The 18441-nt window shown below is 41.1% G+C and overlaps 1 protein-coding gene across 1 annotated transcript in view; it reads right to left on the bottom strand.

The window, feature by feature from the left end:
• Positions 1-10489: 10489 nt before the first annotated feature.
• The window catches only part of Megf10 (multiple EGF-like-domains 10), a gene marked incomplete at its 5' end in the record, with an annotated part of 100063 nt that continues 92111 nt past the window's right edge, over positions 10490-18441 (bottom strand). The window contains 5 exons of the mRNA XM_013015532.1: positions 10490-10683; positions 12995-13201; positions 13987-14031; positions 16017-16140; positions 17751-17915. Of these exons, the coding sequence (XP_012870986.1) occupies positions 10490-10683; positions 12995-13201; positions 13987-14031; positions 16017-16140; positions 17751-17915 (735 nt within the window). The remainder of the gene's footprint in view (positions 10684-12994; positions 13202-13986; positions 14032-16016; positions 16141-17750; positions 17916-18441) is intronic.

Raw genomic sequence — 18441 nt, forward strand, 5'->3', positions numbered from 1 at the left:
TGCCCCTCCTTTTTCTTTTCTTCCTTCTTTTTCTCCTTCTCCGTCTTTTTGTTCCTGTACTGGGGCTTGAACTCAAGCCCTTGTGCTCTCTTTCAGCATTCTTGCTTGTGGATGGCACTCTATCATTTGAGCCATACTTCCAGCCTGGCTTTTGGTTGATTAATTGATGATAGAGTCTCAAGGACTTGTCTGCTCAGACTGTCTTCAAACTTTGATAGTCTCAGCCTCCTGAGTAGCTAGAACTACAGGTGTGAATCATTGGCACATAAGGCCTGGCTCTCATCTTAATACAGCAAGTGGCATATTTGAAAAGAGCCAGTTAGAGAGTTAGACAGATGCTCCCTTGAGTTCAGGGACATTATAGGTATCTGACTCATAACTATTTTAAAGAGGAAAGCTTGAACAAAGTAGCATATTTAAAAACAGGACACACATCCAGAGTCAGTTAAAAATCAAAATAGATACAGAAATTTCTCAAGATTTTATGGACGCCTGTAGAGGAAACCTTACCCAGGAGCATGACTCGGGAGAGAGGAGGGGCCACAACAGCAGTGTGGTTTGCTAGATACCACGAGCTATATTGGGATTTACAAGCTGTATGCATAGCAATAATACAGTGCTCACACCTGTAATCCCAGCTACTCAGGAGGCTGAGATCTGCAGATCAAGGTTCGAATCCAACCCAGGCAGACAAATGCTCAGGATTCGTATCTCCAATTAGCCAGCAAAAACCTGCATGGGAGATGCAGCTCAAGTGACAGAGCATCAGCCTTGAGCTAGAAAGCAAAGCAAGAACCCCACTACTGGTACAAAATAGTAATGGTAATGATCATAAAACACCTCTACATCTCTAGCTAGAATGTGGGTGTGGAAGACAAAACAAAGCTTCTTACCACATTGTACCCTGCGGACTTTGAAAACCTCTACTCTTCTCTTGAATCCCTTTTTATAGCGTCTCCCCAATTGGTCAAGGAAAATCTAGGAAGAAAGAGGGGAATGCGCCAAGGAAATGCAAAGAAGCCAACTACATCCTGCTTTCCTTTTCAGATTGTACACTTTGAACCCGTGTTAGCTGAATTAGGTAAGAATTGTTTAACTTTGGGTTGAGGGTACAGAGTGGTTTATAGTGGATTAAGTTTTAAAGTGGCAAATTAAGGAGACATAGTTAGAAAGAGAGGGATAGAGAAAGAGATTTCTTTCTCCTCATATCAAATGGAAGCTAAAGACTCCTGGAATAGATTTTTATATAGATATAGATATACATATATCTATATAATATTATATATAATCTTGTTACACATGCACATACATCTGTTTTATAGGTACATTTGTATATATGTACACATAAACATGTTTATTGCTTTCACAGCCTCTCCCTTGACTTTTGGTCTTCCTTTTACTTTAATGACCTGGGCTGTGTTGTGTTGGTTGTATTGTTTTGTTTCCTTCTAGTGTCCTCAAATGAGAGAAAACATGTGATAGCTGTCACTATGGACGTAGCTTATTTCACTCAGCATCGTGATATCCAGTGCATCCATTTCCCTGCAAATAACATAATAATAACAGAACTTCCTTCCTTCCTTCCTTCCTTCCTTCCCTTCCTTCCCTCCCTCTTTCCCTTCCTTCCCTCCCTCTCTCCTTCCCCCCATCCTCCCTCCCTCCCTTCCTCCCCCTCTCTCTCTTTCTAGTACAAAGCTTGGTTTCAGGACTTTGCACCCTTGCCCAGTTTTCTTACTTACGTCTGGCACTCTACTAGTTGTGTGCCACGTCGCTCACCCAACTTTTTGCTGTTTAAGGATGGAGTCTTGAAGACATTACTGTTCTGGCTGGCTTCAAACCTTGATCGTCCAGGTCTCAGCTTCATGAGTAGCTAGGATTTTAGGCATACACCACTGGCATCCAGCTTTCATTTTTCTTAATTGCCTGGCAAAACTCCATTATGTTGGCATACCATATTTTCTCTGTCCATTCATCCATTGATGGGCAATTAGGCTGATAGCCTCATTTGTCTATTATGCATAGGGCTCTGATAAACATGGAGATACATATATCTCTACAGCAAACTGACTTTGATTTTGTCTGACTGGTATGGGCAGCCTGGCCATGCAGCAGGGGTCCCCTCACTTCAGGGTCTCTTCCCAGGTTTCTGACCTTGTGTGCATGCAGTATAAATCTTCTTCACTGGTGTTTCTCTGTATTTTAATCAATTGCTTGGTGTCACTCTCTTGGGGTGAAGTGTTATGCCAGGGCCCTGTTTCTCTGTTTGGGCAGAGAGAACTGTTGTTGTTTTGCCATCTTTCTGATTTTGATTTTTTTTTGGTATGACCAAATTATAGGGAAGATCTATTTTTAATTTTTTGGAGAATCCTACGTAGTGGTTTCTATAGTGGCTGGACAAATGCACATTCCAAACCACAATGAATAAGAGTTCCCTTCTCCCATATCCTCACCAGCATTTTTTTTGGGGGGAGGGGGTATTTGTTTTCTTGATGATAGTCATTCTGACTGAGGTGAGGGAGAATCTCCATGGAGTTTTGATTTTCATCTCCCTAATGACTCAGGAAGTTGAATGTGTTTTCGAGTATTTATTGGTCAAATTTGCTTGTTCATTTGAAAATGTGTCTGTCTAGTTGATTTTCCCACTCATTTATTACACTATTCATTATTTTAGTATTTACTTATTTAAGTTCTTTCTCTATTCGGCATTTTAATCTCCTATTGGATGATTGTTCTATTTCTTAGGCGATCTCTTCATTCTATCGATTGTTTCTTTTGCTATGCAGAGCCTTTTAATTTGTGCTTGTAGGCTTCCTGTAACCAAGTCCATACTCATCTTTTGATACCCAATGTGGGGGCTGCTGGTCTGGGTCTTGCTATGAAAGTTCTCTTACACAGAAATGATCTTCCTCTTTTTTTAAGTTAAATTTTATCGTAAAGGCGATGTACAGAGAGGTTACAGTTATATAAGTAATGTAATTTCTTTTTGAACAGTGTTACTTCCTTCCTCATTTTCTCGCAATTTTCCCCTCATGTTGTAAAGTTCATTTCCCACATAGAGTCTCGTGAGTATCACTATAGAATTGGCTCACCCTTTGTCCCACCATTTCTGTGATCTTCCTCCTTTCTAACTAGCAATTGTACATTGTACATTATATGTTATGGTGCTAGCTTTGGATCACCTTAATTTTGAAAGGAAAGACAAGTATCCACAGCCTATCTAATAGGAAACTAAGTCTTTTATATGTACTTTGACTATATGAATGCATGGAGTTCTTTTCCTTCATAACAATCATTTTGAATTACAGAAATTAAATTTATTTTCAAGTATCCCTAGTGATGCTAGAGAGCAAGAAAGAAAAAGTAACTACATAGACATGAAATCCAACTGATCATCTGTTTATGTAAAGGCAGGAAGGCCATGGTCGTGAAACTGAAATGTAGACTCAAAGACATCAAAATTCAGCATGAGATTTTTTGAAACTGTTGTGGGAAATCTATCAAATGGAGGCATAGCAACACAGTCTTTTCATCCTTGTAATCTGCCATTATGTTTCATATATTTGAATATTGCATCTTTTTTCTGTCAGAAGGGTGAAATTCGGAATTCCAGGAGATGAGGTCCAGAAACTGAAAGACCGGTGTGTTTCTAAAGGATTATGTGGCTGCCAAGTACTTCCCAGACTGTTTATTTATTGTGAGAAACTTAACTTCTTTGAGCCTTTCAGTCACTCCCCCGTTTTGTCCATGTCACGATGAAGTGGTCTCTTGTTCCTAACAATGGACTGTTTGAGAATCGCATCATCAAAGCTACTGGAAGGCACAAAGCATGAGGGCACATCACACTGTGCGAACGGCCTTTGGCTTGTCTGCCATGGTACGGTCACCATTGTATCCCAGGAGCAGTGAGGCCAGTGCCACAGAAGGTAACAGAGCTAGTGGGCCAGACTGTTACCCAGGGTGGGAAAAGTCTCTTCCAACGCACACCGGGCATGACCTTGCTCATGGAGCTTATTTACTTTAACTATTGATAACAACTCTCCATAAGCCTGGTTCTCAGCTCTGTGTGAAAGATGACTGGAAATAAAAGGAAAGAATAGGGGAGGTTCCTCAGAAAAGACTGAGTTAAAGAACTATTCTTCCCCACAGAGAGAATGGCATTTTTCCATTCAGGACTAATTCTGTTTGGTGATTTTTTTGTTTGCATTTGTTTTCTTTCCGTGAGAATGTGTCAGTTTTAGCCACAAGTGAATGTGATATTCCAAGTTAGAAAATGAAGTTTGGATGTATATGTGTGTGTATTACATGTTTGTACGTCCGTACATACGGATACAGAGTATTGAAACCCACCAGATGCTGTATTGAAAAGCGGGGGAGAGAGGAGGAATGGGAATATGGTGACATGAGCAAATTTGTTCGAAGTGCACTGTGTCCCTGTATGGAAATATCAGAACGAAACTCTCTCTTATCACTAATGTATGTTAACTGAAAAATTGAAAATAATCTATCCTTGGTGGAGCTTACATGCTAACAAGTGAAGCAAACAATACATGGAAAAACAAACTAATGAAACAATGTAACTTCAGATACTAAACCTCATGGCAGCAACCAAGCAGAGGAGTGGAATATGAATTGTGGTTCTTCAGCACATAGGTGATCAGGAAAGTCTTTAAGAAGTGGGTTTAAGCAGCAGCCAAGATTCCCATTCTTCTAGTTTCTTTTGCTTAAGACAAACGGCAGACTAACTGTATTAATCAGATTTATATTATTGCTATGACCAAAATCTGAGAGAAGAACTTAGAGGGAGGAAAGATTAGTTTGGCTCCCTTAAAAGAAAGTTCAGCTAGACACTGTGGCTCATGCCTATAATCCTAGCTAGTCAGGAGGCTGAGATCTGAGGATCGTGGCTCAAAGCCAGCCCAGGCAGGAAAGTATGTAAGACTCCAATTAATCACAAAAATCTGGAGTGGAGTTATGACTCAAAGTGGCACTAGCCTTGAGCACAAAAGCTCAAGGGCAGTGCCCTGATTCTAAGTTCACACCCCAGGAATGGCAAAGAAGAAGGAGGAAGAGAATGAGAAGAGGAGAGGGAGGAGGAGGAAGAAGGAGGAAGAAGAAGGAGGAGGAAGAAGGAGGAGGAAAAGGAGGAGAAGGAGGAGGAAGAAGGAAGAAGAAGGAGGAAGAAGGAAGAAGAAGGAGGAGGAGGGAGGTTAAGAAGGTTCATGTGTTGATTTTGGTCTCATGATTAGGCAGAATGTCGTAACTACCAGAACAGAGGTAGAAAGTACTGGTTCTTTTACTGGCCAAATTAAAAAAAAAATTCCATTCTGGACTTTGCTCCAAAATCTCACAATAAATCTGTCTAAAATTAGCCAGCAAGGACCATGCTTGAATATTATGGATATTTCAATGTGTTGAGATTTCTTTCACCAAATTCATTAGTCTATCATCTTCAAATATGACCTCTCACAAAGCTTCAGGACACAGATAAAAAAATGTAGACAAATTCTTCAACAGAATATAACACTAATGGCCCTTATTCCAATTCCCAGTAGATTCCTCATTTTCCTCTGAAAATCCCTAAGTGAAGCCTTTATTGTCCACATTTCTGATTTCATTCTGATCTTCTGACCTCCCACCAAATTGCTTTGCTTTCAGCATTCCAAAATTTCTCTACTGTGCCTCTGCAGACTCTTCCAAGTTCTTCCCACAAACTGGTTAAAAGGCTTTAAAAACACGCTCAGATACAACAGTAACCACCCTACTCCTCTGATACCAATTTTCTGTGTCAGTTATTCTGTGTCACCGTGCCAAAAATACCTGAAAACAACTTAATGGAAGGAATTATTGATGTTGGCTTATAGTTTCAACGGGTTCTGTCCAGAGTTGCTTGGCTGTGTTGCTTATTCCTTCATTTTTTTCTCCTTGCTCTGTCCTTCTTTGTGATATAATTAATGTTAGTATGAAGTTATTGAAGCCTCACAAAAGTATAAAACAATGACTATTATTTCTAATATGCTGCAATGCAGAAAGCAAGGCTTTCAAAGGTGAAATAACACCAAAGTCAGACCACTGGTCACACATGGTTTATTTCCCTAGCTGAATAGTCAATTGCTTGAAATCGCTTGTCTCTCTTTCTGCATCATCCCTCATTGTACCGAGTGGTCAGACCTCCAGGTAACAGGCAACTATTGAGAGAAGAAACGATATTTCATTCATATTCAATCCTTAAAACTCAGTGCTATAAAGGAATGCTTCAGACATATTTTAATTATTACTGGAAAATTACACGGAGAGGAAGCAAATCAATGTAAGATACCCTAAAGCTCTTTGTAAGAAGACCCAACGCTGAGTGGCTGACACTAGCCTGAGTTCCAGGGATTAAAATTAAACATTGTTTTGTTCTTAAAGTGTAAGCACAGAAGACAAAGCATGGAAGTTGCAATTAAACATAATGATACACTTTTATAAATGTTAACATGCTATGAGGCTACATTTTGAAAAAGTTTTAATTTTTCTATTCGGCTCATACTTCTTTTCCTCTCACTAATCAACAATAGAACCATATATAAGAATAAGCACTATTTTAGAAGTTTTCATTAGAAAGTTTATTGCATTAATCTACAAACTCATTTGGTGATACACAACAATGAAGACTAATGTGGATGAAAGTTTATCATTGGAAAATAAGGTATTTCAGCATGAGAAGCCCTCTTTTGTTTGCTATATCCAAGTAGATCCTAATGCATTTTGCCTTTTTTTCTTATAAAAATATATATCATGGTTTGATTTGGTCATATCAAAATAAAGCCCAGATCAAATACTGAGTGTGAATACATAGACCCTGTATCAACAGGACTGTAAAGCTTGCCTGTGTACATCCCTAGAAAAGAAGTTCCCATCCATACATGTGATTCACACTTGCATAGCTACATACACTTCCGTGACATAAAACCTTTAGGACCAAAATAGGTCTTAAATATTTAATCTGAAGAGTAAAGATGTGTTACCAATGGTAACACATTAATTATTTTTAAAAACATAACCCTAAATTTGTTTTTATCGACAATCTTAAGTTTACAGTGAACTTTTACTATCCACATGGATTGTAAATAGCATTGTGATACCCTTATTCAACTTTTCTTTGTGTGTGGCCAGTCCCGGGGCTTGGACTCAAGATCTCGGGTTGTCAAAGATGGCGCACTATCGCTTGAGCAACAGCTTCACTTCTGTCTTTTGTCTATGTTGTTGTTGCTTTGCTAGTTAATTGGAGATAAGAGTCTCACAAACTTTCCTGTCTGGGCTGGTTTCAAAATGGGATCCATAGATCTTAGCCTCTTGAGTAGCTAGGATTACAGGAATGAGTCACTGGTACCCTGATACTCTCCTTCAACTTTTAAAGTATTTTTTTTTTTAGTAAAACCTTCCAATCATTGACTACTATTGTGGCTGACAACGATCAAGGTGATAACATATTCATACAGTTGTTTGCATTTTTCCCAGCATACATTGCTTGTGATAATGGATTACCTTGAGACAAGTCATACTGTTCTATTATGCAATGCTATGGTTGGTTTTTCTAAAATTGGTAAATTAAGTTCCACAAATACAATGCCAAACATAATAGATGCTATTAACATTACGCCACATGACGGGCACTAATGTGAAGTGGTGTAAATAATGATGGAATTTTTTTATCTCATCCTATTATTAAAGTAAGCATATGTAATCATCTGGGCAAGTTCTGGGCAAAAACATAACAGCATGGCTCACGCTTTTATATGACTGGCTCTCGCAAGGTAATCCTCAAACTCATTCAGTGCTTTTACCATGATAGGATATAAGGGAGAAATTATATCCAAATATCAGGAAGTTTTTCCTTCCTTCTAAATATAACATAGAGTTTTTACAATGTCCAAGGTGTGACGTGTTCTTACAACTGAAAAGCCCCAAGTGGAGTCTGACAAAGAGTGGCCTTGAACACTAAGCATCACAATCGCTGGAGTTCACATCCGCTCTGTTTCTGCTCAAGTGATCGCAACTTTTCTTTTTTCTTTGTGGAATGAGAAGAGAAATAGGATGGGGAAACTCAAATTTACCATGGAGCACTGAAGAGATGATCCTTAAAAAAGAAGGGTTTCAGGCACTAGTAGCTCATGCCTGTAATCCTAACTACTCAGAAGGCTAAGATCTGAGGATCAAAGGTCAAAGCTAGCCCAGGTTGAAAAGGCCACAAGACTTTACCTCCAATTAATCAGGAAAAATGCTAGATTAGAGACGTGGCTCAAGTGGTAGACTGCATGAAGTAGTGAATTCAACTCCTGGTACCAGGATTAAAAGAGAAAGGAGAGGAAAATGTCTCTCTTTTTCCTTATCAGAAAAGAAACCTTTCAGCTATCAGCCACACATGTTTCAGCTCACTGAACGTAGTCATTAACTATTAGAATAACTTGTAAAGTGAATTCCAGGCACTTCTGCATTTCCTTGATTAACTTGGCAGTTCTTAAAAATTAAATGCCACAGGTGTGCTTATTGTATTGTCCATCTGTTTAGACAAGCCACCATCACAGGGACAGGTGTGTGACATGAAATATCTGGTTATGCCAGTTCAAAAGCTGGCAGGGACCATGCTCTTTGGATACTGTCTATAGATAAGTATGTAGTATATAATTATTAGCTGACTCAGAAAGAATGTCCTTCAGGGTTTTTTCTTAATTATTATTATCTTTAAGTAGTGCTATAAAGGACTTGGGTTTTTAAAAGATTCAAGAGTACTGTTTTCTCTTAGGAAGCTGTCTCTTCATTCTGCCGTTCTTCTTGCTCAAGTAGATCAAAGAAAGAGAAACTGGTTTTTTTTACACTACCTTGGCATTCTTATGAGATAAATACCTTGAATTGAAAGATGTTATTACATAAGTGTACGCAGCATCAGCGTTATGGTGGCTTATTTAGAACAGTATGGATTTCAGCTCACTGCAGAATTATTAACAATGCCTCATCTGCTAGCAAGTGTCCCAGATTTAATGGACAAGTATGTATGTGACCATCACAGTGCAGGTCTCTAGCGAGATCAGTCTGTAGTGCTCAGCACTCATCATGCCCTGGGCTCGACCAAGACTCAGGGAAACCACATGGAAAGGAGCTGCATTTTGGAATATTCAGAATCCTTTCTCATTCACTCAAAAACCATTCACTTGTGGTTATTGTACTATTTTAGTAATGGCCAACTTTAATAGGTTCAAATTATGTATTTTCATTTCCTTCCAAAAGAAAAACTGCATTGCATTTTTATCAAGCAGAAGCTGAATGGCAATAATACAAGAAACAATGAACACATAATAGTTTTTCATGAACAATCCAAACACTACAAAACATAGAATATACAACTTAATGAAAACACAAATTAATGACAAAGGGGATACATGTCATATTAGCAATGCAAAAGACCAGCTTAAGCATAGTTTCTCTACATCAACAATTAATAAAAAGGAAAGTGCCCTTTTCCATAAAATGCATAAAAATACTTTGGAAATGTCTAGGGAAACATTAATCAAACCTTCCTGCTAATTCTATATTACAGCATGTATGAAGCATCTTCTTATGCTTAAACTTTACAACTGTTGCCAGGCATTACACATTAATTGGATCTAGTCTTTCAAAAATAAAATGCTTTTACCTGTCTATTTCTGAAACAATCACTGATATGTGATGACCTCCACGTAGCTGCTGTGTATGACGGAGGTGATGAGCAGATAAACATCACGGGTCTGAACTGGGCCAAGGGTCAAACAGGGAAAGACAAGCCTGTGCCTGGCACAGTTATGTGTTGATTTTTGCAATGCTTTACTATTCCTAAAACAATTCTAATTGTACATTTTCTCATCCTAAGAAAACTAAAGTTTTTCATCTTTAAGTTTGCTGACCACGGCTAGTGTTTATTCAGAGTTCCTCCAGTCCTGCCACTGACCGAAGACTTTCCCTGAACAATCCTTGTAAAGTCAGAGCCCAACTTGGACAAAACAACAACAACTAAGCAATAAGGACTCAATATTATATGCCTCATCTCTTCACCATGTTTAATGATTCCCATTTTTTAACTAAGTGAGTTTAGGGAAAACTGCACAATCCTAGGTATAGCTCCACGATGCAAATGAGAAAAGGTATTCAAACGGTCCACGCAGGGATCCAGCCGGTGTCTTCAAAGGCGTTATGCAAGTTCATCTTTTTAGCCAACATGTTCCAAAAAGTCATGCTTCATGGTGCAGCGCTAAAACTACTAGCAAGAGGAAATCATGATGATGTATCTTTCCTTCCGCCCTCCCAGAGATCACCTACACGGAGCGGCAGCCTTGGTTGTGAGCTTTCCGGATCGCATCCGGCAATTGCCTACCAAGCTAATTAACATTCATGAAAGGCGGCAAACTTGAACAGGGAGAAGAACTGGACTGCAGTTCTGGGAAGAGTTCTTGGGTCACCCAGTGGTCCTTTGGCGTCATTCACTGCTGCTGCTGCTGCTGCTGCTGCTGCCGCCGCCACCATCCTCTCTCTTAGGGGAAGATGAACTGCCCCGGGCTGGCAGCAGGTCATAGTGGCAAGGGATGCGACTGTTCTTTGGCAGGTCGTATGGATCCTGGGTAAGGTGTCCATTATTGCTGAATATTCCTTGGACGACACTCACTGTAGGTTCTGGGAGAACCAGGGACATGTTAATATATCAGGAAGGAAAAAGATGGTCAAAAAAGATGGTACTCCTTGCAACTATCAAACACATAATATATATCTTCATAAAGAATATACGGAAAAATACTATTTTCCAAATACGATTGAGCCTGGTGTTGGTGGCCCACCTCTGTATTGCTGGGCACTGAGATTGAACGGCTCACAGTAGAGGCTAGCCCAGGCAGAAAAGTCCGTGAGATCCCTTCTTCCTCCCACAGGAGCTGGGCATGGTGGCATGTGCTTGTCATTCTAGTTACAATGGAAGCCTAAAATAGGCAGACTGTGATCCAGCATGTAAACGCCCACCTGGACAAGTGGGACAACCCTATTTCAAAAATAATCAGCACAGAGAAAGTGCTGGGGTGTGGCACCTGCCTCTCCACCTGGAAGCCCTGAGTGCAGTCCTCACTACCACCGATATGTACACAGTACATTCACAGTTATGAAAACAGTGGGTATTATAGTGTTGGACCAACTGACACACACACAAATAGTATTCTGAATGAAAGGATGACCACAAAGCTGGGGACCGGAGGCTCAAGCCTGTAATCCTAGCTACTCAGGATGCTGAGATCTGAGGATTGAAGTTTGAAGCCAATCCAGACAGGAAAGTCTGTGAGACTCTTATCTCCAATAAACTAGTCAGAAAAAGCCAGAAGTGGTACTGTGGTTCAAGTGGTAGAGTGCTAGCTGTGAGCAAAAGAAACTCAAGGACTGGACTTAGGCTCTGAGTTCAAACCCCAAGACCAGGGAGAGAGAGAGAAAAAAAAAAGATGACCACATGGTAGGTATGAAGAAATCAAGGGAATAGGTGGAAATACAAAACATGAATCATTGTCTCAAAAATCCCTTGAGAATAATTTAGTTTAAATCCCTGATTCAGAGTTCAGAAGACTTTAAAGTGTAACTCAATTCATGTTCATAATACCGAGGCTGTCATTCTGCAGCGAGTTCGCATTCTCCTGTGATGGGCTTACCAGACAATTTAAAGGGAAATAGTTGCAAATTTAAAATAAAGAAAGTAATGCCACCACAGTTTCCACATTAAAAATCTGTCTTAATTCCTTAAAAGTAAATGGTTTCATTATTTTCCATTATATGTCCTGAAGCAAATTACTGGCATTAAATTGTCCACTTCATTTTTAGAGTTAAAAATCATAAGTACTATGAGAGAATCAGAGAGAGAGGAAACAGAATGACAGAGAAAGTAAAATATAGTCCAACTATCTAGCCAATTGCAAATGTGGTATGTTTTATCTGTTCCCAAAAGGAATTCACAAAGAGCATTCCAAATAACTATGATTTTAAATCAAATTCTTACTAATATGTAGCAGATTCACATTTGAGAATATTTTTGATTTATTAGACAATTTAAATGTTCCTATTCTACTGAAAGCACCATATTAATATAACATCCAACTAGGAAAGGAATCACCTGCATAGTCCACTGAAACCATTTTTTTTGAGACAATGACTCATGTTTTATATTTCCACATATTCCCTTGATTTCTTCATACCTACCATGTGATCATCTTTTTTTTTTGGTTGGTGGTGGGGCTTGAACTCTGGGCCTGGGCTCTGTCCTTGAGCTCTTCAGCTCAAGGCAAGTGTTCTACCACTTGAGCCACAGCACCACTTCCAGTTTTCTGGTGGTTAATTGGAAATAAGAGTCTCACAGACGTTCCTGCCCAGGCTGGCTTTGAACTGCAATCCTCAAATCTCAGTCTTCTGAGTAACTAAGATTACAGGCATGAGCCACCTGCTCACCCCCCCCTTTTTTTTTTAAAATCAGTCCTGGGGCTTGAACTCAGCCTGGGCACTGTCCTTGATCTTTTACTCAAAGTTAGCGCTAACACATGACCCAGAGCACCACTTCTCTTTTGGCCTTTCCTGAGTAGTTTATTGGAGATAAGAGTCTCATGGACTTTCCTGCCCAGGCTGGCTTCCAACTGTACTCCCTCTTTAGATTTCAGCCTCCTGAGTAGCTAGGCTTACAGGAGTGAGCCACTGGTGCCTGGCACACCATTTGTTTTGGCTAACTTGATATGTGAGCTAATATGATACACATTTACTGTGGTTACAAAATAAAAGGTGGATGAATAGGTAGAAGATTTAGCCGATGGACTTTAAATTGGCTAAATGGTATTTTTCCCGAGAAATAAATTTCACCTTGATTAATGTGATTCCTGTGAACACAGTTTGCATGTAAAATACGGGCCATTTAACATTGTGTGGAAGCCAATCACGTGTGCCCAGTGCTACGGCTGTGAGCACTCACCGATTTCATAAACATTCTTGTTGGCTGAGGTTGCATTATTGATCTCGGCATAGGGGGAATCTCTCCGCGCTGGCGACTTCATTTCCACGTAGCCACACTCGGAGGTTTTAGGAAGTAGCACTGGCGGGTCTTTGATGGTGGCGTATGGGTTTTCAGAACTGCTTAGGGAGCAGTTGCTTGAATTATATTCAGAATTCTTTCCCAGATCTGTGATGGAAGACGGGAGGAAAACACAAATGCTGTTTCTTGAGCGTTGTTTTTTGGTGTTGGCAAGTTGTCTTTTTCTTATAGCTAGCTCCCTATACTTCGATCTGTTGAAACCAATGGTACATATTTTCTGCTTCTTTTGGAGAGAAAATGCTATAAAATTACTCACTGATTACACTTACATCCATAAAGTCATTTTACCTCCACTTTAAGAGACATCCATGGGCTGATTTGATTCTAATGCTCATATTCAAGTACAGTTAATCCCATTCTGTTTTCCAAATACAAAATGTCCTAGTGGAAGCTTTTGACTTTACAAAGGTTTCAATCTAGAAACCAGCAGTTGATGACCTTGAGATACAAGATGGTTTATGTACTGTAAGATCTTTCTCTATGCTTCTATATTAGGGAACCTACATCCAAACACGTCCAGAAGAGCAGCCCTTAGTAAACACATCATCATGCTGAGATCTTCTTATTTTCCTGGCTATTTTATATTTTATGTATTCCTCTCCCTATAACCCTAATTTCTTTTAAAGACAATATGAGTATTTCCACTGCAAACAAACTTTTTTTTTTAACCAAAACTTTTGTTCTAAAAAGATCTGCCTATGGTCACTCTCTTGATGTCAAACAGGTTTGTGTGTCATAGCAATTTACCATGCTGACAGTTTTAAATTATCTTTACACTGCGCTTTTGCTTTGTTTAGAAAAAAAAGCCTGTGAGATAATTCTTAAAATTGTGATTCTGATATAAACATTTCATTCTCAACTATATACCCTACCTTTTAAGGATTTCCCCATGTAGCTTCTGTCAAGTCCAAAAGCACCTGTAATGAAGAAAGAAAAACAAAATCACCCTGTGAGAAGAGAAAGGAGGAGAAAACCCACCTAAAGTTCCAGGATCATGGTGGGTTACAATCTTGATCGTGGTGGGTGACAATCTTCCCACTATAATGTTTATCAAAGGGGCTAATCAGCTACTGACCCCACTACCATAAACATGTGTAACACACACACACACACACACACACACACACACACACATATGATCATCACTTGCTCTTTCATAAGAGCTCCAGGAAAGGCTGATAAACTCAGGAACACCTAGGGAGTGTTAAATCAATGTATATGACTCAAAGTTGCAGAGAAGGAAAGTCATAGCCAAGGCTAGAACTGAAAATTGACCTACAAGGGCAGCTCTTAGGAAGCCCTGATGGTTTTTCCCACTAACTGGGATATTACTGTCTCCACGGTAAGAATGTTTTCTGAAAACTGGAAACATCAAATACTCATTGTTGGGTAACTTGCTACAGGCCAGTCCTAGATCTTGACTGTTTGTATGCAGTTTTTATCTTAACAATTTGGTATTTCTAGATGTGGGGGCATCGATTGGGGTCTGAGCCTGCCTAGTGGCTGCATCATAGCTTTCTTGTTTTAGATCTGACCTTCAAAGGGGTAGGGGTCGCCAAAGGAAAATTACTCCTGCTCACACTGGGAAACATGAAGTATGCTGTCACAGAACACACGCAACCATTTGCTTAAACCAATGAATTCACAGGTATCACAAAGAAAAGACTTCAGTCACAGATGCATGTATCCACAATGTTACTAAGAAGACCAGAGACCCTTCCTTATTTAGCCCGTTACACCACCTGGTTTTGGTGCATTGTTAGCATTAACCTAGAATCAGGAATTCTACTGGGTATCATCGCTCTTTAGTCATGCTGTTTCTGCCGTGCTGTTCAGCACTCTAAGCATCTCTCAAATGGGGGATACAAAACCTGTCTTCCGCCATCCAAGGTGGTTGTCATCGTTTAGGGAAGTATGGCTCAGGTAAAAGCTTTGTGAATCTCAAAGCACCAAATCAATGAATGGCAATTAAAGGGGCACACACTCAAGAAACAGCCCATTTGAAAGTCATTCAAGGGACCTTTGATGAAAAGGAATATCATATTTCTTTCTAGGTCAATCAGCACCTAGTTAAAAGTCAGGAGTAATAATGACTTGTTATGAATAGTCCAAGTAAGTATGTGAGAATATTGACGAAATAATAGCCACCTCAATGATATACTTCTTCAAGTGATTGTTAAACTCGGGTTCAGATGCTGATGGCCCACTGGGAACACTGAATAAAGAGAAAGAGAAGGAAGAAGGCAAGTCTAATACCAGCCACGGTGGAACAGAAAAGGGGAATATTATTTTCTCCCTTGAGTGTATTGTCTTGGTCTGGGTTACTAGCAATCGAGCCTAGCTCCAAGTTGATGGGGGAGGCATAATGTTAAATAAGGAGGCAGGATAAAAGGGTTTGTAGCAAAGAAAGAGAAATTTTACCAAAGAGAAAATTAGTCTTTGCTCTCAGCTTCTGAGACATGATCCCTAACTCCCTGGAAATTCTACCCACAGAAGTGTTTGCTTGACTTGGATCTGAGGCAGAAGCTGTGGGAGATGGTGGGTTGGGTCATATTCTGTCATCTTGTCCTCGAGTCATGCACCTGCGCCACCAATCCTGCCCAGACGATAGGCCCTAAACCTGGACACCATTTCTCCAACTGGCCTCCTGAGATGATGACCTAGCAGAGTAATTTTGTAACTTTAGAGGGAAGAGAGGAGCTAGAACGCAGCACTGCCGGGCAGAGAGCTGCTGGTCTAGCAATCCCTGACGCACACGCACAACTCAGAAAGCATTTGTTACACAAATCAAGCATGCCCCGTGGAGGTGCTAGACAGAATCCCATCCTCTGGGCTTTTGGTGCCCATTCCAAGGAGGCCTCTGGGTTCATGCAGGGCGCCGGCTGGCACCGGCCGCACACACCGAGCTCATTGAGGTAGCCGCCCTGCTTCCAGTCCGCAGGCAGCGTCCCGGCACAGTCCACCACGGGGCCTCTCTTCCCAGGGTTCACGCTTTTAAGATTCACAAACAGCTGGTTGTTCTTTGCCTAGGAGACACAGAAACGGTAGACATGTTAAAAAGGCAGCACTGTGTGCCACGGTGCACTACCTGTCTGGTGAAAAGCAAGTCCGGGGCACTAAGCCAGCCTGGAGGTGAGAGGCCACGACTCCTGGAGGCAGAGAACCTGCCTTCTGCACCCCAGCCCTGTCTCCACACCGAAGCTCTTCCTTCCACACCCTCATACGATAGAGTGCCTCTCTTGGGTCTCTGCACATGGAATTTCGAATCGGACACTGGATGAATTCTGGATCTAAGGTTTCCCATTAAAATATGCGTGATATTGCTCATGTGTCAGGAAGACACACAAACTTCCCTGAATCTGCCTGAGGACAAGGGGAATGATGAAGCTGAATCTCCGGAGTGAGAAATGCCATTTAACCACTCAGCACTGTAATCAAAGTCTAGCTGCATTAATTTAATGACAACTGGATTAAATTAATTAGCTCATTTTTTTCTAGATTAAGTTAATGGAGAAGTGAAGAGTGATGAGACTTACAATGAAACTGGAAGCATTATTTGGGTACAATGGGAAGAGCGCGACGTGTGTGGGTCCAGAGAATTGTGGGAAGAATTGAAGGGTACAGCTGGAGTTTCCAGCCTTCCTCCACTTGGCTTCCTCATCTGTAAAATGGGGTAGTAGTCACACCAGCAGGTGTGACATTGCTGCGAAGATGGAGCAAGCTCCTCTTGCAAGGTGACTGGAAATGCTTGGTGTGCAGTATTCGCTTATTATTATTTGGCCACTTGGGGCTTTGAAAAAGTAGCAGATATGATTCAACCCATACAAATGTGTATTATTGTTGTCACTAAAGTAAAAGGACTAGGAAAGGGTACTGGAAAGGGTACTAGAAGAAAGCTAAGCAGGAAAGACAAACTTGATGGTTTTATTCAGGATTGAGTCTGCTATATGTCTTTAAGGTTTTTTTAAATTACTATCCAAGCCCCACAACTGGCAATAAAGCCAAAATTAAAAATGAATGTCACAATAGTTTATTTTACAATCTTAAGTTAAATTAGAAATATTTTCCGTGTGAGTGTGGTAGTATACTACTGTAATCCTAAATCCTTGAGAAGCAGAGATACGAAGGGCCACAGTTAGAGGCTAGCCCCAGGATCTGTTTAGGAAGACCTCATATCAGCCTATATGCTGAGTGTGCTGGTGTGGACCTATAACCTGGGTTTTGTGAAAAGTATAGGTAGGAGGATCACTGTCCAAGGCCAAGTCCCTCAAGACAAAAAAAAGAAGACCCTATCTGAAAAGTAAATATAAGCAAAAAAGCTGGGAGCATGGCTCACATGGTAGAGCACCAGCAATTATGAGACACTTCCCTCCAAATAAAAGGGTCAGGAGCACTTTCCCACGGAGGTGTCATGGAAGTAACACCCACGGTGGATAGATATGGAGCCTGGCCTCTCATGGCAGCTGCCTCACTCACCAGCTAGTCACCAGGGGTCCCCATTTCTGAGGATGTGGTTATTACACTGGAGGCGCTGAGACACGTCCAGAGGACCGCTAGCAGAATCGTGCGGACCACACATGGGAATTACCTAGGGCAGTCTTCATTATGCTAGCTCCCCCCCACCAGCACCTCTCACCTTGGCGATGGTGAGCGTCTCCCTGTTGTTAAAGTGGGGGGAGGCAGCACGCTGGGTGAGTGTGTGGTAGCTGGGGTTGGTGAAGTAGTGGCTGTTACCATTCCCACACACGCTGCCGTGTGGTAAGGTTTCTGCAAGAAGAAAAGGAGACAGGTCAGACACGGGCTGCTCCAAATCCACACAGCCGGAGGGAGTCGAAAGCAGCAGTCAATACGGTATTTGGACTGCTTTCTTATGTCTCAGCCCCTCAGACTGCACTGCTGGCTCACGCCTGCAATCCTAGCTATTCAGGAAACAGATCTGAGGATTGTAGCTCAAAGTCACATGGAGCAGAAAAGTCTGTAAAATGCTTATCTCCAATTAACTGGCAAAAAACCCAGACGTGGTAGAGCATTAGCCTTGAGCAAAAACCAAAGGCAAGGAACAGCAAACAGGCGCTGAGTTCAAGCCCCAGTGTCACTCACATATGCACACACACACACACACACACACACACACACACACACACACAGAGCGAAGCCCATTCAGCAATGCTCCTGGAGATCGCAGCTAGGGCTGCCTGCTGTCTTCTTTTTTTAATTTTTTTTTTTTGGGTCCAGTCATGGGGCCTGAACTCTGGGCCTGGGCGCTGTCCCTCAGCTCTTCAGCTCAAGGCTAGCGCTCTACCACTTGAGCCACAGCGCCACTTCCG

This window comes from Dipodomys ordii, unplaced genomic scaffold (genome assembly GCF_000151885.1).
Source record: "Dipodomys ordii isolate 6190 unplaced genomic scaffold, Dord_2.0 Scaffold27, whole genome shotgun sequence".
Taxonomy (NCBI): domain Eukaryota; kingdom Metazoa; phylum Chordata; class Mammalia; order Rodentia; family Heteromyidae; genus Dipodomys; species Dipodomys ordii.